Source organism: Coregonus clupeaformis, chromosome 7, assembly GCF_020615455.1.
Source record: "Coregonus clupeaformis isolate EN_2021a chromosome 7, ASM2061545v1, whole genome shotgun sequence".
NCBI classification, from domain to species: Eukaryota; Metazoa; Chordata; class Actinopteri; order Salmoniformes; family Salmonidae; genus Coregonus; species Coregonus clupeaformis.
In genome coordinates, this window is record NC_059198.1 from 38942291 (window position 1) to 38970259 (window position 27969).

At 43.8% G+C, this 27969-nt stretch overlaps 1 protein-coding gene across 2 annotated transcripts; it reads right to left on the reverse strand.

The window, feature by feature from the left end:
• Nucleotides 1–27938, reverse strand: LOC121570441 (proteasome activator complex subunit 1). 2 transcript variants are annotated; one of them, XM_045221396.1, is made up of 11 exons: nt 27864–27938; nt 2855–2887; nt 2691–2753; nt 2441–2542; nt 2233–2290; nt 1494–1591; nt 1262–1330; nt 1057–1124; nt 862–916; nt 672–758; nt 1–321 (listed from the first exon to the last, which is right to left on the reverse strand). In XM_045221396.1, the coding sequence occupies exons 3-11, from the start codon at nt 2706–2708 to the stop codon at nt 241–243; spliced, it is 636 nt and encodes a 211-aa protein (XP_045077331.1). In that variant the 5' UTR covers nt 2709–2753; nt 2855–2887; nt 27864–27938; the 3' UTR covers nt 1–240. The 2 variants fall into 2 exon arrangements, with proteins under 2 accessions (XP_045077331.1, XP_041737835.1); XM_041881901.2 differs by lacking the exon at nt 27864–27938 and adding an exon at nt 3212–3473.
• Between the last annotated feature and the right edge of the window lie 31 nt (nt 27939–27969).

Genomic DNA, 27969 nt, shown 5'->3' on the forward strand with positions numbered 1-27969 from the left:
TTATGTCAGTTATCACTGCTTTATTTTGAAATCTGAATAAAAATGATTGTGTAATACAGCAGGGTTATTTTTTATCATTGATGAATAATGAAAACGTTTTTAAATGAACTGTCTAAAGTATTCAGTTACCCAACAATCAATGAACATGTTACACTACACGATTTGTATCATAACCAGTGAATGGTTGAGTAGGAGTATGTGTGTATTGCTGTCTCCAGTGCACATACAACAGTCAGTTGATCAGTAGATGAGGGCTTTACAGTCCCCTCTGGGCTTCTTGATCTTGTCATAGTTCTTGTTGATGATGTCCAACAGCACGGCCTGGTGAGTGGGTGACAGAAATAGCAGGGTAATTACATCACTGAAAGTATTTCATCATCATCACTTACACCATCCTTTCATGACAACAAGGGCATCAAACAGTGGAAGATGTCAGGGTAGGTAAGTACAATGCAAATAGCAGGAGAGGCATTGTAAATTATTGACTCAATCAATTTGTTCACTTGTTAACAGGGTTTGGTTTCCGATGACAACTTGAGGTCTCTTTGAGGTTAATACTTCTTCACACTGGTAAAGGTTATTCAACTTAGGGTTGAACATTATGGGGATGCTGAGCACTTGATCTCTAATGAAGGGAAAAAATGAATGATACATAAGGCATCTTGGCTTACATAAGTGTTGCGGATCTCCAGAACCACGATGCGCAGCTCACAGTACTGGTACTGGTCCAGCTCATGCACCAGCTGCCTGTAGTCTCCCTTGAGGTATAAGTACACGCAATATGGTTAACACACACACACCATCGAAAGTGAGCACATGCATGTACATGCACACACACACAAAACACAGAGGGATACTAACCACGTGTGGCTCTTTTGAGGCCTTGTCAACAGCATCCCCTCTCTCACTGTAGTACCTGACAACATATCACAAATAATGAAGGTGTGTGTTAGTCACATTAACACATTGATTACATAACTAATTAGACAGTATGTAGGTAAAGAGTAATTACACAACTAATTGTAATGATTTGATATTTTGGTCTAAGTCTCTTACTTTGAGATCTGTGTCTGGAATCCCTCGATCTTTGTGCGAGTATTGGTCAACAATTCAAACACTTTTTCCTGTGGAACAACATTCATGAACATAGGCCTATAAAGGTAACAAACATAATATAACTGAGGTATGACTATAATATATATCAATGTATAACAGATATGACAATAATATCTTATTATTCTCAGAAAGTCATAAGACTGACCTGAACAGCTACCCCAAAGTTGTTCCCATCTTCAATTTTGGGAATCTGAAGTTGCACCCACATTGACACCTGCCAGAGCAAGAGATTATAGTATTTATGTATTTCTCTACACACTTACCTTACAATTCACATGCCTTCTCACCTATTTAGCAATAGAGATCTGCTAGTGAATCTTAGATGTAAAATAACAGTTTGGCCAATACAGAGTAATAGAGACAAAGGGCTGACTGACGGTGTTGAGTTTCTCCTTCAGTATCTGGATCTGAGGCTTGATCTCCTTCAGAAGACTTTCCACTCTCTCGTTGCAAGGGATTGGACCACAAGAAGGCCCTAGGGAGAAACACCATGAGAAAATCCAAAGTAGGATGAAGCTATCCCAATGCACTGATCTAAGATTTGATTTGTGTGTCCCCTCTAATGGTTAAAAGGTAGAACCCACAATTGCTGATGCTCCAGATACTCAACTAGTCTCAAGAAGGCTAGTTTTATTAATTCTTTAATCAGCACAACAGTTTTCAGCTGTGCTAACATAATTGCAAAATGGTTTTCTAATGATCAATTAGCCTTTTAAAATGATAAACTTGGATTAGCAAACACAACGTGCCATTGGAACACAGGACTGATGGTTGCTGATAATGGGCCTCTGTAAGCCTATGTAGATATTCCACTAATAATAGCTGTTTCCAGCTATAATAGCCATTTACAACATTAACAATGTCTACACTGTATTTCTGATCAATTTGATGTTATTTTAATGGCCGAAAAAATTGCTTTTCTTTCGAAAACAAGGACATTTCTAAGTGACCCCAAACTTTTGAACGGTAGTGTATGTCTTGACATAGCACAAGTGGGGATATCGCTTTTCAACAGTAAAAGTGAAAAAATCTCTGGAGGACGTTTTTAAGATTAGGATTGGGGGCAATTTAACATCTAACCGTGGTGGTACATCGGTGGTATTGTGTCTTGTTTACCTGCGTCTTCATCTTCTTTCTCGACGTCCTTGTCTTTCTTACCTTCCTTTGCCTCTTTCTGACAAAAAAAGTGAAAAGAGGAATGGGGTAAAGGATTTGCAAGATTCAGCCACGTGCCCGTATGCATGGTTGATACTACTTTGAATGATTCCAATGTAATCCAAGGGGTTAATCATGATAGAATGCTGAATTAGTGAAATGTCTGGACCTCCTCTTTCTTCTTTCTCTTTGCCTCTTCTTTAGCTGGGTCTGGTATTGGGATGTCCAGAGGTGACTTCAGAGCTGCCAGGCCATCAGTGCTAAAGGATTTCTGGGGACCATTTCAAAGGGTATGAATTATAAACAAAGCATTGACAAACAGCTCGTATTTGCCTACTTACAATAGCATTGTGTCAATGTATTTGGACTGAGATCGAAATGTGTGCTTGTGTTTTTCATGGCCTCACATCTGTCCATACCTTCAATATCATCTCCATCTCTGCAATCTTCTGAGGGAAGAATGATGTGACCAAGGTCTCTGCCTATAACGCACAGGAAATACATAAGTTACCAAAGATGGACATAGTCATGATTACCATCTAAAATGTGCTTACTAGACTATCAAAATAAATATGGCCGTTACCTCTTTAGCGAGCTGAGTGCAGAAGTAATCGACCTAGGAAATTGAAACCAAAGAAATACGATGTATTTATTTTTGTAAATGAAACCGTATTCAAGTCACAGCAGCAAACCCAACTCCCACTGTCTCTACTTTACACCTGACTATCTGACTATCATAGCCGGGGTAAGGTCACCTGATGTGACCTCACCTGGCTCTTTTGTTGGTCTAATTATCAAAACGCCTTGACGATTATCAGGGCTGGTGAGTTATCTAAACACACATGAAATTGGTAGGCTACAGCCATTAATTATTCTAGGTTACATTTGATAAGTTACCTGGCTTCTGTTTGTTATTACACTATTTAAATTGACAACCTACCATCTTCTTGGACTCCGGGCGAATGTCTATGGAAGTCATCTTGTGTGATGGAAATATATTTATTTGATAGTCAAAGAATAACCGTTTCAATGCAATAATAGGCAACAACTAAATAGTTGAAAGAATGCGCGATTATCCTAAATGTCTAATAGTGCACAACGCGGAAAACAGCCGCAGTTAGTCAGCACAAAAAGTGAAAATGAAAGTAAGTAAACTCGTTTCAGTGTTCCGTACTTTCCAGTTTTGAAGATCAAGATGCAGCATCGTGGAATTTGTAGTTTATTATGGCTTTAATAATCAGCAGACACTAGGCCATCCATGGAATGAGTTTGAGCAATAGTAATGGCGTCTTTTTGTAGGCACTAACGCTGCCATGGCTCGTTCGCAAAAAGCCTATGGGGAAATGAAATGGAGGGCCTCTGGGCTGTTGGGGTCAGCACCTCGAATGGCACTTCGGTGCTCACACATTCTAGTGTGTAACTCTCTTGAGGTCTCTCCTACACAAAATAACCCGCACGGGCAGTGAATCGCATAGATCACATTATACTTTGCTTGAAAAAAATAATAAATAAATAAACAAATACCTTACCATCTAACACTACACTCACAAAAAAATAAAACCACCCTACTCCACTATTTAAATCTATTTAGTCCTACCTCAGGCCAACAACCTGAAAGGATGGGACACCACCACTAAACACACCCTGTAACTCTTCTGATGTCAAGTCTCGCACACCCAAATACCTCTCTGCAGCTGCCACCACAACCGCAATTTTCTGCGACTTACGTTCCATCCCTGCAGTACAGTTGATAACCATTGCTATAAATGCTAAAAATCCAATCTTACTGAAACATATATCACTTGTTGACAGTGGCGGCTCCTGAAAAAATTCTCAGGGGGGGCAATTTTTCTGATGATTTAGGTGACCTACACACATTTTTAAAAAGATATGTCCAGCAACAACATGAAGACAGGGGCAGCATATAAGTCAATACCAGAAGCATTTATTGACTGATCTCAAAAGTGTTGGCTTACAAAATCAAAATAAGTTATCACAGTAAAAATAATCAAGGGTGTTCTTTCACATTCCTCAACACTGCATAAACAATATGCATTTCCATAAACAAATGAAATATCAGCTGAAAATACAGCATCTTGGTATTTGTTCAGATTGCAGGATCAACAAGAGCTTTTACCACATTTTTTGCCTCTTGGTTGAATTGGAAATATGTGCACCTGAGCATAATTCACAACAAGCAAGCAGGAGCTTTTGATAGAGGCTACTGAAAACATTGATGCAAGTTATTGGTAATAAGACATTTTTATAGACTTCCATATTCTGCCCTCTTGTATAGATTTGTGAAAATGAACAGTGATAGACATTTTGCCTGAAAACAGAATTTGAAAGTAATTTCTAGAAAAGGTAAACACAGCTATCTGTATGGCTTTGTAAAAATGAACAACCATATTCTGGCCAATTGTATAGATTTGTAAATATGAACAACCATATTCTGGCCAATTGTATAGATTTGTAAAAATGAACAGATTATTTAAAAAAAAACTTTTTTTTAAATGAAAAATAACTATTTTAAACAACATCAACTGTGAACTGATTTGGGCGTGTGTGTGTTAAAGAGACAGACAGGGAGGGACAAAGAGAGAGAGAGGCTACAGGACTTTCTCATTGAAATCAGGCATGCTGAGGACTAGTTCCCTCTCCATGGAAAGCATGGCCAGTGCATTCAGACGTTCCTGGCCCATTGAATTTCGCAGGAATGTCTTAACTCGTGTCAAAGTTGAGAAACATCTCTCAGCTTCAGCTGTTGTCATGGGAGTAGTTATGAGGATGTTCAACAGAGTCACAGTCTCAGAGAACGTCTCCTGGAGGTTGTAGCTCATGAGAACCTGGTACAGTGCCAGTGGACCACAGCATCCCTTGAATTCAGGATTCTCATAGATCAGAGATAGTTCTGTCTTGAGCTTTGCCTTGCTCAGCATGGGGTATGCATTCACAGTGGCATTCAGAGCCTCATCAGGAAATGAATGGCAGTACCTTTCAAACATGTCTGCTTGCAGTAAGGTAGCACTCACAAGGTGGCCAGAGAAAGAGAACCTTTCTTTGGTGTGATCCAGGATGGTGTTGCAGACCTCTTCAGACAGCCTCTGCTTCTCCTCTTCTCTCAAAGCTGTTCTGGGTCTTTTGGCTCCTGTTGCTTCTTGCAGCTGCTGTTGAGAGGAGTCCCTGAAGGCAAACAGACCAATGTGTTTGTTGGCTTTGTACAGTACTGTTGTCTATGTGATGCACAGGTATATGCAATGTATCCATGTATAGTACAAATACTTCAGTTCCACTTAAAATGGGCAGGGATGCATAAAGTCTTTAGTGTTTAAGTTAGCCTTTGTGTCTCACATAGCCTGGATGTTCAGCACAGTATACAGTGGTGCTCATAAAGCTTATGATCCCATGCTAAAGTTGACTAAAAAGAGGAATAAAAAAGAAAAGAAAATTGGTGTCCTTAAAGGTTGGATTTTCCAACTTTTTAATTAAGTCATTAAGATCAATTTCCAAAAGATGATTTTTTTATTTTTGTATTCCTCTTTTAGTCAACTTTAGAATGTGTTCATACACTTATGAGCACCACTGTACAGTACACATAGTATATAAAATAAGCTAGATTACACCACTGGCCATATATAATGAGAATAATGTAATTTCAAACACAAATGCAGTCTCCTTTCATGCATACATTTTCAAATAAAGCTCTGCTTTGAGAAAGATCGAATGATATTGTTTAATCTTACCTTATGGCCTGCACACTGCTTGTGAAGCTGTCGAGGGCACGTTTGATAAAGACAGCATCGATGTCCTTCTTCTGTAGCTTCTGGTACAGAATGTCGACGTTGGGGCATGATTTTGTGAAAAAGCCGCAGGAAAAAAAATAAAATCTTCATCATGTAGCATCCTCACGTAGCCAGATGCCTCTCTCACGGTGGGCTGGTCAAATGAACCCAATGAACCCGTCCGAATGGCTTCAAAACATTCTATGAGGTCGTCTCGATTCTCGTGAGACAGTGTTCACGACTCTGCTTAGTAGAAACCTGTTGAATTATTAAATTTGGTCTGGGAGGTCCTAATTGTTTCGTTGCCAATTTATCTTGATTTGTTCGCCGACAAAAAGGAACTTCTTTCAAAGAGACAATCGAGTTGCACTGAAGGCTAGCCATTTTGACAGTAGTAGTGAATTGATTGATGAGGCTACCCGCTCTTTTCTTAGTTACGTTCATGGTTATGTTACGTATGACGAAAGCGCGTAAGTGCAAGCCCTCAGAAACCCATAGAGATTGTATTGAAAGCTCTGATATTTGAAAAAAAATTATTTTACGTTAGAGGCTATGAGAGACTTCTGGGCGATTTTCAACCTGACTGAAATCGCCCCAAAACGGGCGGGGACATTTGAAGCACGACTTTAGCCTGATTGGACATTTAGTGGCAGATCAGACGTCTAGATTAGAACACTGATAACTACTGTTGCCGTGATATAATTGATTAGAAAAAAAATCCCTTCCTTTTCCCGTTTGGCAGTGCGTCGCCCATATCGCCCTAATGAACACACCGCCCCTGCTTGTTGACCTATCCCTCTGTACTGGTACAGATTTACTACTCACACCAATCCTCTCATGATCCCTCCCCCTTGACCCATCTTCCTCTATTTTCTTCACTGCCTCAGCATATGTCAACTTCCACACTACTCTAACCCTGGAAACCTCAACCTGCCTCTCTCGCACGGGACATTTCTGATCCCCGGCCCCATGGGCACCCCTACAATTAACACATACCACTACTTTCCCCAATGCTACACATTCCTTTGTCTCATGCCCTTCTGCACACTTCTCACACCTAGGAACCTCCCTCCTACACACTGCTGCCACATGCCCATAAGCTTCACCTGTAACAACGTAATGTATTCGGCACAAAAGCTCGTACAGGATAACTTATATATCCTAACATCACTTTGTAGGGCAAAGACTCAACATCAAAACTCAAAAGAACAGACAATGACTCTTCTGTTTCACCACTCACGCCACCCTGTCTGCGTCGCACCAAACGACGAGCATCACAAACACCGGGAGTTGGTCAACTTTTACATGTACTGCTACCCCAGTAATCACTCCTTTCAATGGCGCCCTTTTCTTGAGCGCAAAACAATTCACATCTCTTGCCCCCATTCGTTTAACGCAGAGCGCCTGCTCCCTCTGACCAGCAGAAACAAAGAATTATCACCAGACCACTTCTGGTTACCCTCACCGATTCCACTCACCCAACTCTGTTTTCACCCATGCTGAAACCACAAACGGATCAGCCAAAAGGCAAGGGTCCACTTTTTCCAAAAACCTACGGTCACAGACACATCTTTATCCTGACCCTCAGTGCAAGCCTCAGGCTCCGAGAACTTCACCACACCTACATCCTCCGATATTTCGCTCTCATTCACTTCCATTTCTCCTCCTGTCTTCAGCTCACTCTGCTTATACTTTCTACCATTCTTCTTTAACAAACCATCTCCCTTTTTTCGCCATTGTTAACCGACTCAAGCTCTTCCTCCCTCTCTCTCTTAGACCTCCTCTGCCTCCCCTTTTCCCTCCATTCCTGCTACGTATTCCAAGTATACGTCTCCTTATGATAATACTGCACTTCTCCTGACATACAGTGGGGAGAACAAGTATTTGATACACTCCCGACTTTGCAGGTTTTCCTACTTACAAAGCATGTAGAGGTCTGTAATTTTTATCATAGGTACACTTCAACTGTGAGAGACAGAATCTAAAACAAAAATCCAGAAAATCACATTGTATGATTTTTAAGTAATTAATTTGCATTTTATTGCATGACATAAGTATTTGATCACCTACCAACCAGTAAGAATTCCGGCTCTCACAGACCTGTTAGTTTTTCTTTAAGAAGCCCTCCTGTTCTCCACTCATTACCTGTATTAACTGCACCTGTTTGAACTCGTTACCTGTATAAAAGACACCTGTCCACACACTCAATCAAACAGACTCCAACCTCTCCACAATGGCCAAGACCAGAGAGCTGTGTAAGGACATCAGGGATAAAATTGTAGACCTGCATAAGGCTGGGATGGGCTACAGGACAATAGGCAAGCAGCTTGGTGAGAGAAGGCAACAACTGTTGGCGCAATTATTAGAAAATGGAAGAAGTTCAAGATGATGGTCAATCACCCTCGGTCTGGGGGCTCCATGCAAGATCTCACTTTGTGGGGCATCAATGATCATGAGGAAGGTGAGGGATCAGCCCAGAACTACACGGCAGGACCTGGTCAATGACCTGAAGAGAGCTGGGACCACAGTCTCAAAGAAAACCATTAGTAACACACTACGCCGTCATGGATTAAAATCCTGCAGCACACGCAAGGTCCCCCTGCTCAAGCCAGCGCATGTCCAGGCCCGTCTGAAGTTTGCCAATGACGATCTAGATGATCCAGAGGAGGAATGGGAGAAGGTAATGTGGTCTGATGAGACAAAAATAGAGCTTTTTGGTCTAAACTCCACTAGCCATGTTTGGAGGAAGAAGAAGGATGAGTACAACCCCAAGAACACCATCCGAACCGTGAAGCATGGAGGTGGAAACATCATTCTTTGGCGATGCTTTTCTGCAAAGGGGACAGGACGACTGCACCGTATTGAGGGGAGGATGGATGGGGCCATGTATCGCGAGATCTTGGCCAACAACCTCCTTCCCTCAGTAAGAGCATTGAAGATGGGTCGTGGCTGGGTCTTCCAGCATGACAACGACCCGAAACACACAGCCAGGGCAACTAAGGAGTGGCTCCGTAAGAAGCATCTCAAGGTCCTGGAGTGGCATAGCCAGTCTCCAGACCTGAACCCAACAGAAAATCTTTGTAGGGAGCTGAAAGTCCGTATTGCCCAGCGACAGCCCCGAAACCTGAAGGATCTGGAGAAGGTCTGTATGGAGGAGTGGGCCAAAATCCCTGCTGCAGTGTAATTGCAAACAAAGGTTTCTGTACCAAATATTCAGTTCTGCTTTTCTGATGTATCAAATACTTATGTCATGCAATAAAATGCAAATTAATTACTTAAAAATCATACAATGTGATTTTCTGGATTTTTGTTTTAGATTCCGTCTCTCACAGTTGAAGTGTACCTATGATAAAAAATGACAGACCTCTACATGCTTTGTAAGTAGGAAAACCTGCAAAATCGGCAGTGTATCAAATACTTGCTCTCCCCACTGTACATTTTGTTCTTGCCTTCTCAAGGGATGCCATTTAACCGGCTGTCACAATCTCCGTACAATCAGCACGAACCCCTCCTTTGTGGCGGACTCACTAAACACAAATGCATATTTTGTAAATAATGTCTGAGTGTTGGAGTGTGCCCCTGGCTATCCGTACATTTTAAAAACAAGAAAATGGTGCCGTCTGCTTAGCTTAATATAAGGAATTTGAAATTATTTATACTTTTACTTTTGATACTTAAGTATATTTTAGCAATTACATTTACTTTTGATACTTAAGTATATTTAAAACCAAATACTTTTAGACTTTTACTCAAGTAGTATTTTACTGGGTGACTTTCACTTTTACTTGAGCAACTTTCTATTAAGGTATCTATACTTTTATTCAAGTATGACAATTGGGTACTTTTTCCACCACTGCAAGAAACTTTTCATACATCTGGTGTACTGGCATTGGGTACAATTGCCACACTTGTAGTTGCCGGGGAAATAGGCAGGAGTCTGGTCTTGTTTGAGCTTTGACTGACATCAGATCTGACAACACTGTCCAACCTGGTCTCAGAGCATTTCGTATTATTCTGTATGTTGTGATGTCACGAGAGGCTGTGTCCTGGAGGGACGTTACATCCCCCTGAGGTGGCTGCAAACCCAGACAGCTATGGCTCCATCTGCTGGTATGGTCGGGAACTCCACCCCTCTATGGCCAATCTTCCCACGCAGCTGAAACAAATGAGGAGCTGATGAGCTGAAGGTTTGGGAAGGGAAGAGACACAGTCTCCAACCTGGGCTCTCTGGAGGACAAGAGTGCTGCACGTCCACTTCCATGAGGAATATAAGGATTTGGAGATACTTACCTTTGGGAAATACTCACCTTTGGATATATGCACCTGTGGAAATACGTGAGAGACATTTGGAAGGACTTTTTGCTGGGTTGGCCACTAGCTGCAACGTGGACTACAGTAAGGCTGGGGAAAAGTTATCTGAGCGAGTGAGAATTATGACTTTGGATGTGGAAGAGACATCCCTGAACTGTTAACCCTTAAAGAGCCACAAGAGAACAGAATTTTGTTATATTTTCGTTAATTTCCCAAGACCTATAATAAAATCCTTGTTTTGTTTGAACCTTGTCTCCTTGCACTACTTGAGCAATCCCGCTGAAAGCTGTGTAGCCTCTCGTGACGTCACAGATGGTGGAGAATACGGGCTCGCTCAAGCGTTAATAGTGCATGTCAGAGGAGGATACCGAAGGTTTGATCACCCAGTTTTCCAAGTTGGCCGTAGGCTCCCGCCGACTGAAATGGAGGACATATTGAAAGCCCTTGTTGCTGGCCAGCAAGCCCAGATGCAAGCAAACGTGGCTCTCTTGGAGGAGCAAAAGAAAGCCAACCTTCTGAAGGCAGAGGAATTGCAGTTGCAGAGACAGAGGGTGGTCCAAAATACCCGCCCAATAAAGGCAAGTGACTTTATATCTAAGATGGGAGCTACCGATGACATTGAGGCATACCTGCATGCATTTGAGGCCACGGCCACTAGGGGAAGCCTGGCCCAAGCAACAGTGGGTTGGTCTGTTAGCCCCCTTTCTAACCGGGGAATCGCTGAATGCTGTCCGGGACCTGGGCCCTGACCAGGTTACTGACTATGATGCCCTGAAGTCTGAGATCCTCAGCAGATATGGACTCACAAAGTTTGGTATGGCCCAGCGCTTTCACAGCTGGACCTTCCAACCAGACCAACCTCCTCGGGCGCAGATGCATGAACTTGTCCGAATCGCAAGGGAAATGGCTGGATCCGCAGAGGAATACAGCAGCGGCGGTGGTGGAGGCCGTTGTGGTGGATCGTTACCTACGCGCCCTGCCTTATGAGGCAAAACGGTTCATCAGTCAACAGGCCTTGACCACGGCTGATCTGACCGTGGAAGCTGTGGAAAAGTACCAGGCCACAGCGGAGATGCTGAATGCTTCCCGAAAAGACCCCAGGAGTGCGGCCCCACCACAAATGGGAAGAACCCGTCCAAAGGACCCCAAGGTCTCGAACCCAGCCACGTCAGGACTTTATCCCGGCTCCAGGGGGAGCCAGAAACCAGGCGGGTCCAAGAAGAGTACACCAGGAGGGGGGAAACTCGACAGTGTTACCGGTGTGGGGAGATGGGACATATCTCCTGGCAGTGTGGGAAACCAGCCGAGGAACCTATGCCCACTGCGGAGTCCTCCAGCTCAGCACCCACACACCGTTTTTGCCTCGCTCTTGGGAGTCGTAGATGGCGGCCCAGATCGACCCCCCACCTGCCCGGTAACTGTGAATCACCATGATGTGGAGGCCTTACTGGATTCTGGTAGCCGGGCCACCCTGGTGCGTAAGGATTTGGTGGGCCCAACGTGTCTGACCCCCGGGAAAGTCCTCCCAGTTTCCTGTGTCCATGGGGACACCAGAGAATACCCCATTACTGAACTTACAATGACCAGCACACGGGGAACCATACACACGACGGCGTGGGGTGGTTGATTCCCTCCCGTCCCTGTCCTAATTGGACGAGACTGCCCAGCCTTTTACCCACTCTGGAGAGAGTCTCAGGAGAGGATAACCCGAGTACCTCGGAAACGGAGAGGCAAGACTCATCCTGGGAAGGCTCCGGTGCAATCCTCCGAGTTACTCACTCCCGCCCGGGCTCTGATAGGGATGGCAGGTGCCCAGACCGACACAGAGACGGAGCTACAGAATCTGGACAAAGAACTGTCTGGTCTGAAGGGGACCGCTGAGAGGTATCGTTTGTTAAAGCAACAGTTAGACATGAAGACAGAAGAGTTAGATATCCTCCAGGCTAACCTCCAACAGAGCTCCTTCCCTAAGCAACAGGAGGAGCTGGAGAGGCTGCGCAGGACCATCGAGGAGTGTGAGGAGACCCTGCGCAGTAGTAAGGAGGTCCAGAAGAAGGCAGAGGAGAAGTACAAAGTGTTGGAGAACAAGATGAAGAATGCGGAGGCAGAGAGAGAGAAGGAACTGAAAGCTGCTCAACAGAAGCTAAACTCTGCTAAAACCAAGGCTGATGCGTTCAGTAAGAAACTCAAGGAGAGACAACAGGAGGCTGAGTCCCTGGTCCTAGAGTTGGAGGAGTTGAAGAGAGAGCAGTCTGGCAAGCACCACGGCAATGCGGACGCCCTCTCCCGGCGTGATGCCTTCTTCGCTGCCTTTACCCCGACGAGGACGTCGGTCCCGAGGAGGGGGATGTGTGATGTCACGAGAGGCTGTGTCCTGGAGGGACGTTACATCCCCCTGAGGTGGCTGCAAACCCAGACAGCTATGGCTCCATCTGCTGGTATGGTCGGGAACTCCACCCCTCTATGGCCAATCTTCCCACGCAGCTGAAACAAATGAGGAGCTGATGAGCTGAAGGTTTGGGAAGGGAAGAGACACAGTCTCCAACCTGGGCTCTCTGGAGGACAAGAGGGCTGCACGTCCACTTCCATGAGGAATATAAGGATTTGGAGATACTTACCTTTGGGAAATACTCACCTTTGGATATATGCACCTGTGGAAATACGTGAGAGACATTTGGAAGGACTTTTTGCTGGGTTGGCCACTAGCTGCAACGTGGACTACAGTAAGGCTGGGGAAAAGTTATCTGAGCGAGTGAGAATTATGACTTTGGATGTGGAAGAGACATCCCTGAACTGTTAACCCTTAAAGAGCCACAAGAGAACAGAATTTTGTTATATTTTCGTTAATTTCCCAAGACCTATAATAAAATCCTTGTTTTGTTTGAACCTTGTCTCCTTGCACTACTTGAGCAATCCCGCTGAAAGCTGTGTAGCCTCTCGTGACGTCACAATGTAAATCCGAGACTGTCCATTTAGTATATGTTACGTTTCGTATGGTATGTATTAATTTGGGGATGTCCATCACCCATTTCGTATGATATGTTACAAATTACAATTCGTATTGTACAGTGAACAAAAATATAAACTCAACATGCAACAATTTCAAAGGTTTTACTGAGTTACTGTTCATATAAGTAAATCAGTCAATTGAAATATATTAATTAGGCCCTACCCTACGCTATGGATTTCACATGACTGGGAATACAGATATGCATCTGTTGGTCACAGATACCTTTAAAAAAAAGGTAGGGGCTTGGATCAGAAAACCAGTCAGTATCTGGTGTGACCACCATTTGCCTCATGCAGCGCGCCACATCTCCTTCGCATAGAGTTGATCAGGCTGTTGATTGTGGCCTGTGGAATGTTGTCCCACTCCTCTTCAATGGCTGTGCGAAGTTGCTAGATATTGGCGGGAACTGGAACACGCTCTCGTACACGTCGATCCAGAGCATCCCAAACATGCTCAATGGGTGACATGTCTGGTGAGTATGCAGGCCACAGAAGAACTGGGATATTTTCAGCGTCCAGGAATTGTGTACAGATCCTTGCGACATGGGGCCATGCATTATCATGCTGAAACATGAGGTGATGGCCTCAGGATCTCATCACGGTATCTCTGTGCATTCAAATTGCCATAGATAAAATGCAATTGTGTTCGTTGTCCGTAGCTTAAGCCTGCCCATACCATAACCCCACCGCCACCATGGGGGCACTCTGTTCACAACGTTGACATCAGCAAACCACTCACCCACACGGCGCCATATATGCTGTCTGCCATCTGCCCAGTACAGTTGAAACTGGGATTCATCCGTGAAGAGCACACTTCTCCAGCGTGTCAGTGGCCATCGAAGGTGAGCAATTTCTGATAGTTTGTGCAGAAATTCTTTGGTTGTGCAAACCAACAGTTTCATCAGCTGTTCAGGTGGCTGGTCTCAGACGATCCAACAGGTGAAGAAGCCAGATGTGGAGGACCTGGACTGGCATGGTTACACTTGGTCTGCGATTGTGAGGCCGCTTGAACGTACTACCAAATTCTCTAAAACAACGTTGGAGGTGGCTTATGGTAAAGAAATGAACATTCAATTATCTGGCCACCGCTCTGGTGGACATTCCTGCAGTCAGCATGACAATTGCACGCTCTCTCAAAACTTGAGACATCTGTGGCATTGTGTTGTGTGACAAACTTCACATTTTAGAGTGGCCTTTTATTGTCCTCAGCACAAGGTGCACCTGTGTAATGATCATGCTGTTTAATCAGCTTCTTTATGTCACACCCGTCAGGTGGAAGGATTATCTTGGCAAATGATAAATGCTCACTAACAGGGACGTAAACAAATTAGTGCACAAAATGTGTGTGTATGGAACATTTCTGGGATCTTTAATTTCAGCTCATGAAACAGGGGACCAACACTTTACATGTTGCATTTATATTTTTGTTCAGTATATGTTATGAATTAGCAAAGCTTATGATATGTTACGAATTCTAGCTAGGTTGCTAACGTTAGCTAGCTCGCTAACGTTAGGGTCCCCTGTAGCTCAGTTGGTAGAGCATGGCACTTGCAACGCCAGGGTTGTGGGTTCGTTTCCCACGGGGGGTCCAGTATGAAAAATGTATGCACTCACTAAACTGTAAGTCGCTCTGGATAAGAGCGTCTGCTAAATGACGAAAATGTAAATGTAAAATGCTAGGGGTTAGGAGTTAAGGTTAGGGTTACGTTTAGGAGTTAGGTTATAGGGTTAAAGTTAGGGTTAGGGGAAGGGTTAGCTAAATGGGTTAGGGGAATTGTTAGCTAACATGCCAAGTAGTTGCAAAGTAGCTAAAAAGTAGTAAGTAGTTGAAAAGTTGCTAATTAGCTAAAACGTTAAATGGAGTGTCACGGATTTACGTACAGAATAATATGAAATGCTCTGAGACCAGGTTGCCCTGTCTTTAATGTTTTTAGCTCTACAGTAAGCACTGCAGGAGGCTGCTGAAATGTATTACCTAGAGCTGGGTCTGAGCGTAGAATATCCCAATGTTTTTGATGATGCCTAGTAGTTCTGGACTTTGCAGGGTGTAGGTAGTGACCAGTTGGATGAAGGGTCTAGCTCTAGGGCTTCTGGGCTTGCTCAGTAGTTGTGCTCTAGGAACATTTGTGAGATGGTTATAAAAAAGGGTTCTATGCTTGATTCATATATGGCACCCCTTAAGGTTCTAGAACTAAAATTGGTTCCATATAAAACCCTTTATAGGAACCCAAGGGTACCATATATGAAGCAAGCATAGAACCCCTTTTGGTTCTATTCTGAACCTTTTTTTAAAGAGTGTAGCCTACAATTGTTATTGTCTTTGAAGCCAAAAACAGGACGTGTAGGACGATTTTGGGGAAAGTAGTTCAATTGTGCTTATTTTTATACCAATACTTGAAACAAAAATTGCACTAGCCTACTAGGCATATGAATTAAAATATAAATTAGGCCTACAGCTATCAAAATCTATATTTTAATAGAAATAGAATAGCTCTTGGTTTCGAATGTAAAATGAATGGTCATCAAAAAGGAGGGCTCCTCCACCGCCCAATTCCCAATTCAATTAACCCCTGGTTATTAGATTACAACAAGGCTTACAAGGCAGAGATCAAATCAAATCAATTTATAAAGCCCTTTTTACATCAGCAGATGTCACGCAGTGCTTATACAGAGTTCAAATGCCGACATCAAATTCAAAGCAATGGATGCGCTGCCTGAATGGCTGACCGGCAAAGCAAACTGGCACTGTCTCTACTTTCTAAAAGTGAGAGAAAAGGCAGCATACTGGCAGCTGCTCTCCGACCGATGCTCCACATGGTCCTAAAGCTAGCTAACAATATGCTAAATAGCCGACTGCCATACCCAACTGACACCCCTGAATGAGTCATCCACTTGTTCAATCAATGACCTGTGCAAACTCGAGGTTTTGCTAGCCTCAGGTAGAGTATCTCATGATAAGCTGTAGACCACACTATTTACCAAGAGAGTAGCTGTCTATTTACCACCACAAACCGATACTGGGACTAAGACCGCACTCAATGAGCTGTATAAGGCCATAAGCAAACAAGAAAATGCTCATCCAGAGGCGGCGCTCCTAGTGGCCGGGGACTTTCATGCAGGGAAGCTTCAATCCATTTTACCTAATTTCTACCGGCATGTTAAATGTGCAACCAGAGGAATAAAACTCTAGACCACCTTTACTCCACACAGAGAGACATTTTACATTTACATTTTAGTCATTTAGCAGACGCTCTTATCCAGAGCGACTTACAGTTAGTGAATACATATATATATATATATTGTTTTATACTGGCCCCGCGTGGGAATCGAACCCACAACCCTGGCGTTGCAAACACCATGCTCTATCAACTGAGCTACATCCCTGCCGGCCATTCTCTCCCCTACCCTGTACGACGCTGGGCCAATTGTGCGCCGCCCATGAGTCTCCCGGTCGCGGCCGGCTGCGACAGAGCCTGGATACGAACCAGGATCTCTAGTGGCACAGTTAGCACTGCGATGCAGTGCCTTAGACCACTGCGCCACTCAGAGACGCGCACAAAGCTCTCCCTCGCCCTTCATTTGGCAAATCTGACCATAATTATATCCTCCTGTTTACTGCTTACAAGCTAAAACTAAAACAGGAAGTACCAGTGACTCGCTCAATACAGAAGTGGTCAGATGATGCAGATGCTAAGCTACAGGACTGTTTTGCTAGCACAGACTGGAATATGTTCCGGGATTCTTCCGATGGCATTGAGGAGTACACCACATCAGTCACTGGCTTCATCAATAAGTGCATAAATGACGTTGTCCCCACAGTGACCGTACGTACATACCCCAACCAGCAGCCATGGATTACAGGCAACATCCGCACTGAGCTAAAGGGTAGAGCTGCCGCTTTCAAGGAGCGGTACTCTAACCCGGACGCTTATAAGAAATCCAGCTATGCCCTCCGACGAACCATCAAACAGGCAAAGCGTCAATACAGGACTAAGATTGAATCGTACTACACCGGCTCTGACACTCGTCGGATGTGGCAGGGCTTGCAAACTATTACGGGCTACAAAGGGAAGCACAGCCGCGAGCTGCCCAGTGACACGAGCCTACCAGACAAGCTAAATTACTTCTATGCTTGCTTCGAGGCAAGCAACACTGAAGCATGCATGAGAGCATCAGCTGTTCCGGACGACTGTGTGATCACGCTCTCCGTAGCCGATGTGAGTAAGACATTTAAACAGATCAACATTCCCAAGGCCGCAGGGCCAGATGGATTACCAGGACGTGTACTCTGAGCATGCGCTGACCAACTGGCAAGTGTCTTCACTGACATTTTCAACCTGTCCCTGACTGAGTCTGTAATACAAACATGTTTCAAGCAGACCACCATAGTCCCTGTGCCCAAGAACACTAAGGTAACCTGCCTAAATGACTACCGACCCGTAGCACTCATGTCTGTAGCCATGAAGTCCTTTGAAAGGCTGGTCATGGCTCACATCAACACCATTATCCCAGAAACCCTAGACCCACTCCAATTTGCATACCATCCCAACAGATCCACAGATGATGCAATCTCTATTGCACTCCACACTGCCCTTTCCCACCTGGACAAAAGGAACACCTATGTGAGAATGCTATTCATTGACTACAGCTCAGCGTTCAATAGCATAGTGCCCTCAAAGCTCATCACTAAGCTAAGGACCCTGGGACTAAACACCTCCTTCTGCAACTGGATCCTGGACTTCCTGACGGGCTGCCCCCAGGTGGTAAGGGTAGGTAACAACACATCTGCCACACTGATCCTCAACACGGGGGCCCCTCAGGGGTGCGTGCTCAGTTCCCTCCTGTACTCCCTGTTCACCCATGACTGCATGGCCAAGCACGACTCCAACACCATCATTAAGTTTGCCGATGACACAACAGTGGTAGGCCTGATCACCGACAACAATGAGACAGCCTATAAGGAGGAGGTCAGAGACCTGGCCGTGTGGTGCCAGGATAACAACCTCTCCCTCAACATGATCAAGACAAAGGAGATGATTGTAGACTACAGGAAAAGGAGGACCGAGCGCGCCCCCATTCACATCGACGGGGCTGTAGTGGAGCAGGTTGAGCTTCAAGTTCCTTAGTGTCCACATCACCAACAAACTATCATGGTCCAAACACACCAAGACAGTCGTGAAGAGGGCACGACAAAGCCTATTCCCCCTCAGGAGACTGAAAAGATTTGGCATGGGTCCTCAGATCCTCAAAAAGTTCTACAGCTGCACCATCGAGAGCATCCTGACTGGTTACATCACCGCCTGGTATGGCAACTGCTCGGCCTCCGATCGCAAGGCACTACAGAGGGTAGTGCGAATGGCCCAGTACATCACTGGGGCCAAGCTTCCTGTCATCCAGGATCTCTATACCAGACGGTGTCAGAGGACTCCAGCCACCCTAGTCATAGACTGTTCTCTGCTATCACACGGCAAGCGGTAACGGAGCACAAAGTCTAGGTCCAAAAGGCTTCTTAACAGCTTCTCCCCCAAGCCATAAGACTACTGAACAGCTAATCAAATGGCTACCCGGACTATTTGCATTTTGTGAAAAGCTGTCATAAAGGCAAAGGGTGAAGGCCTTAGGAAGGCCACCAAAAATTCAGTGTGCATCCCCAACTACAACATTTTCCGTCTAGATAGAACTGCCAAAGGGGGTGGAGTTGCAATTTACTGTAGAGATAGCCTGCAGAGCTCTATCATACTATCCAGGTCTGTGCCCAAACAGTTTGAGCTCCTACTTCTAAAAATCCACCTTTCCAGAAATAAGTCTCTCACTGTTGCCGCTTGCTACAGCCCCCCCTCAGCCCCCAGCTGTGCCCTGGACACCATATGTGAATTGATTACCCCCCATCTATCCTCAGAGTTCGTACTGCTTGGTGACCTAAACTGGGATATGCTTAACACCCCGGCCATCCTACAATCCAAACTAGTTACCCTCAATCTCACACAAATTATCAAGGAACCTACCAGGTACAACCCTAAATCCGTAAACATGGGCACCCTTATAGATATCATCCTGACTAACTTACCCTCTAAATACACCTCCGCTGTCTTTAACCAGGATCTCAGTGATCACTGCCTTATTGCCTGCGTCTGTAATGGGTCCGCGGTCAAACGACCACCCCTCATCACTGTCAAACGCTCCCTAAAACCCTTTAGCGAGCAGGCCTTCCTAATTGACCTGGCCCAGGTATCCTGGATGGATATCGATCTCATTCCGTCAGTAGAGGATGCCTGGTTGTTCTTTAAAAGTGCTTTCCTCTCAATCTTAAATAAGCATGCACCATTCAAAAAATGCAGAACTAAGAACAGATATAGTCCCTGGTTCTCCTCAGACTTGACTGCCCTTGACCAGCACAAAAACATCCTGTGGCGTACTGCATTAGCATCGAATAGCCCCCGCGATATGCAACTTTTCAGGGAAGTTAGGAACCAATATACACAAGCAGTTAGGAAAGCAAAGGCTAGCTTTTTCAAACAGAAATTTGCATCCTGTAGCACTAACTCCAAAAAGTTTTGGGACACTGTAAAGTCCATGGAGAAATAGAGCACCTCCTCCCAGCTGCCCACTGCACTGAGGCTAGGAAACACTATCACCACCGATAAATCTACAATAATCGAGAATTTCAACAAGCATTTTGCTATGGCTGGCCATGCTTTCCACCTGGCTACCACTACCCCGGTCACCAGCTCTGCACCCTCCGCTGCAACTTGCCCATGCCCCCCCGCTTCTCCTTCACACAAATTCAGACAGCTGATGTTCTGAAAGAGCTGCAAAATCTGGACCCCTACAAATCATCTGGGCTAGACAATCTGGACCCTTTCTTTCTAAAATTAGCCGCCGAAATTGTCGCAACCCTTATTACTAGCCTGTTCAACCTCTCTTTCGTAACGTCTGAGATCCCCAGAGATTGGAAAGCTGCCGCGGTCATCCCCCTCTTCAAAGGGGGTGACACTCTAGATCCAAACTGTTACAGACCTATATCCATCCTGCCCTGCCTTTCGAAAGTGTTTAGAAGCCAAGTTAACAAACAGATCACCGACCATTTCGAATCACACCGTACCTTCTCCGCTATGCAATCCGGTTTCCGAGCTGGTCATAGGTGCACCTCAGCCACGCTCAAGGTCCTAAACAATATTATAACCACGATCGATAATAGACAGTACTGTGCAGCCGTCTTCATCGACCTGGCCAAGGCTTTCGACTCTGTCAACCACTGCATTCTTATTGGCAGACTAAATAGCCTTGGTTTCTCAAATGACTGCCTCGCCTGGTTCACCAACTACTTATCAGATAGAGTTCAATGTGTCAAATCGGAGGGCCTGTTGTCTGGACCTATGGCAGTCTCTATGGGGGTGCCACAGGGTTCAATTCTTGGGCCGACTCTTTTCTCTGTGTATATCAATGACGTCGCTCTTACTGCTGGTGATTCTCAGATCCACCTCTACGCAGACGACACCATTTTGTATACATCTGGCCCTTCATTGGACACTGTGTTAACAAACCTCCAAACGAGCTTCAATGCCATACAACACTCCTTCCGTAGCCTCCAACTGCACTTAAACACAAGTAAAACTAAATGCATGCTCTTCAATCGAACGCTGCTGGCACCCGCCCACCCGACTAGAATCACTACTCTCGACAGGTCTGACCTAGAGTATGTGGACAACTACAAATACCTAGGTGTCTGGTTAGACTGTAAACTCTCCTTCCAGACTCACATTAAGCATCTCCAATCCAAAGTTAAATCCAGAATCGGCTTCCTATTTCGCAACAAAGCTACCCACTACCCACCACTGTGACCTGTACGCTCTTGTTGGCTGGTCCTCACTACATATTCGTCACCAAACCCACTGGCTCCAGGCCATCTTTAAATCACTGCTAGGCAAATCCCTGCCTTATCTTAGCTCATTGGTCACCATAGCAACACCCACCCGTAGTATGCGCTCCAGCAGGTATACAGTGGGGAAAAAAAGTATTTAGTCAGCCACCAATTGTGCAAGTTCTCCCACTTAAAAAGATGAGAGAGGCCTGTAATTTTCATCATAGGTACACGTCAACTATGACAGACAAATTGAGAATTCTTTTTCCAGAAAATCACATTGTAGGATTTTTAATGAATTTATTTGCAAATTATGGTGGAAAATAAGTATTTGGTCAATAACAAAAGTTTCTCAATACTTTGTTATATACCCTTTGTTGGCAATGACACAGGTCAAACGTTTTCTGTAAGTCTTCACAAGGTTTTCACACACTGTTGCTGGTATTTTGGCCCATTCCTCCATGCAGATCTCCTCTAGAGCAGTGATGTTTTGGGGCTGTCGCTGGGCAACACAGACTTTCAACTCCCTCCAAAGATTTTCTATGTGGTTGAGATCTGAAGACTGGCTAGGCCACTCCAGGACCTTGAAATGCTTCTTACGAAGCCACTCCTTCGTTGCCCGGGCGGTGTGTTTGGGATCATTGTCATGCTGAAAGACCCAGCCATGTTTCATCTTCAATGCCCTTGCGGATGGAAGGAGGTTTTCACTCAAAATCTCACGATACATGGCCCCATTCATTCTTTCCTTTACACGGATCAGTCGTCCTGGTCCCTTTGCAGAAAAACAGCCCCAAAGCATGATGTTTCCACCCCCATGCTTCACAGTAGGTATGGTGTTCTTTGGATGCAACTCAGCATTCTTTGTCCTCCAAACACGACGAGTTGAGTTTTTACCAAAAAGTTATATTTTGGCTTCATCTGACCATATGACATTCTCCCAATCCTCTTCTGGATCATCTAAATGCACTCTAGCAAACTTCAGACGGGCCTGAACAAGTACTGGCTTAAGCAGGGGGGACACGTCTGGCACTGCAGGATTTGAGTCCCTGGCGGCGTAGTGTGTTACTGATGGTAGGCTTTGTTACTTTGGTCCCAGCTCTCTGCAGGTCATTCACTAGGTCCCCCCGTGTGGTTCTGTGATTTTAGCTCACCGTTCTTGTGATCATTTTGACCCCACGGGGTGAGATCTTGCGTGGAGCCCCAGATCGAGGGAGATTATCAGTGGTCTTGTATGTCTTCCATTTCCTAATAATTGCTCCCACAGTTGATTTCTTGAAACCAAGCTGCTTACCTATTGCAGATTCAGTCTTCCCAGCCTGGTGCAGGTCTACAATTTTGTTTCTGGTGTCCTTTGACAGCTCTTTGGTCTTGGCCATAGTGGAGTTTGGAGTGTGACTGTTTGAGGTTGTGGACAGGTGTCTTTTATACTGATAACAAGTTCAAACAGGTGCCATTAATACAGGTAACGAGTGGAGGACAGAGGAGCCTCTTAAAGAAGAAGTTACAGGTCTGTGAGAGCCAGAAATCTTGCTTGTTTGTAGGTGACCAAATACTTATTTTCCACCATAATTTGCAAATAAATTCATTAAAAATCCTACAATGTGATTTTCTGGATTTTTTTTCCTCATTTTGTCTGTCATAGTTGACGTGTACCTATGATGAAAATGACAGGCCTCTCTCATCTTTTTAAGTGGGAGAACTTGCACAATTGGTGGCTGACTAAATACTTTTTTTCCCCACTGTATCTCACTGGTCATCCCCAAAGCCAACTCCTCCTTTGGCCGCCATTCCTTCCAGTTCTCTGCTGCCAATGACTGGAACGAACTGCAAAAATCTCTGAAGCTGGAGACACTTATCTCCCTCACTAACTTTAAGCATCAGTTGTCAGAGCACCTTACCGATCACTGCACCTGTACACAGCCCATCTGAAATTAGCCCACCCAACTACCTCATCCCCATATTGTTATTTATTTTGCTCATTTGCACCCCAGTATCTCTATTTGCACATCATCTCTTGCACATCTATCATTCCAGTCTTAATACTAATTGTAATTATTTTGCACTATGGCCTATTTATTGCCTTACCTCCATAACTTGCTACATTTGCACACACTGTATATATATTTTCTGTTGTATTTTTGACTTTATGTTTTGTTTTACCCCATATGTAACTCTGTGTTGTTGTTTTTATCACACTGCTTTGCTTTATCTTGGCCAGGTCGCAGTTGTAAATGAGAACTTGTTCTCAACTGGCTTACCTGGTTAAATAAAGGTGAAATAAATAAATAAATATAGATACAAAAATAAAAATAAATTCATAGTTTTGTTGTCTTCACTATTATTCTACAATGTAGAAAATAGTAAAAATTAAGAAAAACCCTTGAATGAGTAGGTGTGTCCAAACTTTTGACTGGTACTGTACATATTACCTCAATTACCTCGACTAACCTGTACCTCTGCACATTGACTCTGTACCGGTACCCCCTGTATATAGCCTCGCTACTGTTATTTTACTGCTGCTCTTTAATTATTTGTTATTTGCTATTTTTCTTCTTTTTTTATTTTTACTTATCAATTTTTTACTTAACACTTATTATTCTTAAAACTGCATTGTATTCGGCACATGTGACAAATACAATTTGATTTGATTTTATATCCGTGGAGCTATCTAGAACCGTAAAGGGTTATTCGGCTGTCCCCATAGGAGAACACTTTGGAGAATCCTTTTTGGTTCCAGGTAGAACCCTTTTGGGTTCCATGTACAACCCTTTTCACATAGGGTTCTACATGGAACCCAAAAGCGTTCTCCTATGGGGACAGCTTAAGAACCATTTTTTCTAAGAGTGTATTCAAACATGTTTGTGGGAGTGTATCAGTGTTGCAGACATCCAGTATTTACACTGATTACAACCCCCTCTCTGCTCCAGACCTCCAATAAAGCATCAATAGTTTAGTTACTTATCATATAGGGCTGTATTGTCTGAGGGTCCCTGTTTTGCTTTGGTGTGTTGCAATGATGGAATTATCTAATTTGGCTGCTGAGACATTCATAATCAATTTCAGTCAAAGGCGAAAGATGCAAACCATTACGAGCACGCAAGGAAAATGCACAAAAATTTATTGAATTTTCTCTTGGATATGTACTTCACGTGTACACTGAGTGTACAAAACATTAGGAACACCTTCTTAATATTGAGTTGCACCCCCTTTTGCCCTCAGAACAGCCTCAATTCGTCGAGGCATGGACTCTACAAGGTGTCGAAAGCGTTCCACAGGGATGCTGGCCCATGTTGACTCCAATGCTTCCCACATTTGTGTCATTATATGCTGCAATATGAGGAGTTGGCTGAATGTCCTTTGGGTGGTGGCCCATTCTTGATACACACAGGAAACCCAGCAGCGTTGCAGCTCTTGACACAGTCAAACTGGTGCGCCTGGCACCTACTACCATACCCTGTTCAAAGTCACTTAAGTATTTTCTCACCCATTCACTCTCTGGATGGCAAACATACACAATCCATGTCTCAAGGCTTAAAAATCCTTATTTAACCTGTCTCCTCCCCTTCATCTACACTGATTGAAGTGGACAGGTGACATCAATAAGGGATCATAACTTTGACATGGATTTACATGGTTAGTCTATGTCATTGAAAGAGCAGGTGTTCCTAATGTTTTGTACACTCAGTGTATCTCCATTACAGTCAATGAAGATTTACACAAAATGGCCCAGAACTTTTAGTTAGACATTGCTTGTGATGCATTTAATCCAAAAGGGAAAAGTCACCCTGAAGTGTTTGCAAAACCACTAATTATTGATTGATGTGATTGAGTGAGTGATTAAAACTTGAGTTGTTTTTCACTTCTGCCTACTTGCGAAATATACTGACCAAAGGTCTTTCCTCAATGGATGACAGACGAGAAAGGGGAGGGGAGCATTTAGGAAAGAAACAAAGGAGAGTGGCAAAGGTTGACTGACATGTTAATAGAAGTTGTGTTCTGTACCATAAACGTGTTCCATTAAATGGTATAAGTTCAAACAAAAAATACAATTCTGAATCAAGTTTAATTGTTGACACATTAGTCACGTTATGAAAGAACAAGCATCAATAATTATTGTTTGATCGTCAGCCCAATACCTTTCATTTTGGTTCAAAACAAAGGGGAAACATTTCTAAAATATTTCAACCAAACCAGTATCATAAAAGCATTGTCTGCCTTCTCTTTTTGAATGTGCATTTGAAGATTACATTTGAGTTTCTATCCTGGTTCTGTGACCTGATTTGAGTATGCAAACAAATGAACAACAGACATTCCTTGGCCTGACCAGGGTCTGGTCGAGACTTTACTTTTTACAGTTGTTGATCCCTTATCAGCCTACATGTAACCTTCTATGATGGGCCTCTTTAGGCCTCGCTCATGGACTCTCAATGTAAGATAAGAGGAGTGTATTAACCCACACTGCAACCATTACTTGAGCTTCAAATGCCTTTTCTGCCAGCAGCAGCATTTCTGAATGTTCTCTTTGATAACCGAGGACTGCATCTGTGGGTGCCTGAAAAGCGTATGGCTGCTGATTCTGTAGGCCATGTCACTGTTTACAGGCTGAAGTTTAACCAGAGGCACTGTTGGCTTATCTTACTTTGACCCCTGTCTACCCACCTGTCAGTGTCTCTCTCTGTCTCTCTCTCTCATTGTCCATACAATGTCCCCTCCCCCCTTCATGTTTTCCTATCTCCTTCTCTCTCTAACTTGGAAACATTAACAGGAAATGTATAATTTGCATCATTCTCAGACCAGGCTCAGACATTGCATTGCTTTTGTAGATTCTGAAAAGGGAGACAATCTCTTTGTGGACAGAACTGATTGCAGTTCAGCAGCTTTTGGTCCCATCCGCTAATACAGTTCAGGCCTACTAAACTTTGACTGAAGGTACAAAAATAACATATCAAAATCAAACTACAAATGCACAGAAGGCAACATCTCTGCTTCTTCTTTGGATTTAAATAATGTTCTTAATTGTTCGGATAAGAAGAAACACTGTGCGGCCCTTTTTATGGCCCTTTTTATTGACCTGTCCAAAGCCTTCGACACTGTGGACCACTCATTACTTATTCAGAGGCTTTCATCAATTGGCCTGGACCAGGCTGCATGTAGCTGGTTTGAAAAAAATGTAAAGGACAGAACACAGTGTGTATTTACTGATGGTGTTAAATCAGGACATAACAAAGGGTGTCCCACAGGGATCGTTTCTTGGTCTGGTTCTTTTCACTATTTACATTAACAATATTGGTTTATCTGTAAAAAATAAATTAAAAATTAAATTTAAAAAATGTTCACCTGTATGATATTGCCCCCACAGCTGACCAGGCTCTTTCACAGCTTCAATCTGCCTTTATTGCCCTGCAGAAAGCATTTGTCGGACTGAAATTGGTACTAAATGCAGGTAAAAGCAAGTGTACGTTATTTTCCAAATCACGTAAAAATGTTTCTGATGATTTATGCATGCATACTTTGGATGGTGCCCTCATTGATCGTGTCCCCACTTATAAATATCTGGGCATCTGGATCAGTGGAGGCTAGTTGGAGGACCTTAGGAGGACGGGCTCATTGTAATGGCTGGAATGGAATCAATGGAACGGTCTCAAACACATCACACATATGGAAACCACATGTTTGACTCCGTTCCATGATTCCATTACAGCCATTACAATGAGCCCATCCTCCTATTGCTCCTCCCACCAGCCTCCACTGATCTGGATTGATTAAAAGCTATCTTTCAAAAAGCATGCTGATGAGTTAAGAAATTAAGAATAAAAATAGGGTTTCAGATATATACAAAAAAAGACTGTCAAATCACCAGGAATACAGCTCAAAGTGATTTTCCCAAGTATTCCCACGCATAAATAGGGGCATATGCGATCTTATCCCAATGTAATCAAGGTTTGACATTATTCTGTTATGTCAAATACTATATCTTTGGAATTATTGCAGTCAATTTGCAGTGTACAAATAATGTATAAATATGTTCAGGCCCCCTGACCATCCGCTCAAGGAAAAATCGACCCACAGCTGAATGTAATTTGGGACCCCTGGTCTATATGAATGCAGCTGACGCAGTTTATCATAGCGCATTGCTCTTTATTACGGGCAATAGGCTCAGTACACATCATTGCATTTTGTATCAGAAAGTAGGCTGGCCCTGCTTGAAGTCTAGTAGATCGATGCACTGTGCTTTTATTGTCTATAATGCCCTAGGTTAATGAAGCGTAATATTTTTTTCATGCCGCGTTCAAAACAACTGGGAACTCGGAGCTGGGAAATCTCCGACTTCCGATTTAACTGCATTCAAGACAACTGGTAAAAAACGAGCTCCTACTGGGAAAATTCGGTCATCCAACTCGGAATTCCAAGTGGGGAACTCTGGCCTCTTTCTAGAGCTCCGACTTTCCGACCAGTTGTCTTGAAAGTACCATAATAACGCACACATGATCGAAATAGGCTACTTTGACACTGAAAACGACCTTGAATCCATCAATAGCCTAGGCCTAGGTCTGTGGAGACATATTATATGCTACAATATGAGGAGGAAATTATAGTCCTAAAAATGCTTTCTAGTTTCACTGACTCACCTAATAATGTGCAGCTCACTCGCTAGTGATGGCATATGAGCGCCGCTCCCGTGCCAAGACTCTCTCTCTCTCGTTTTACTTTGTTAAATAATATTTGGAATTAACG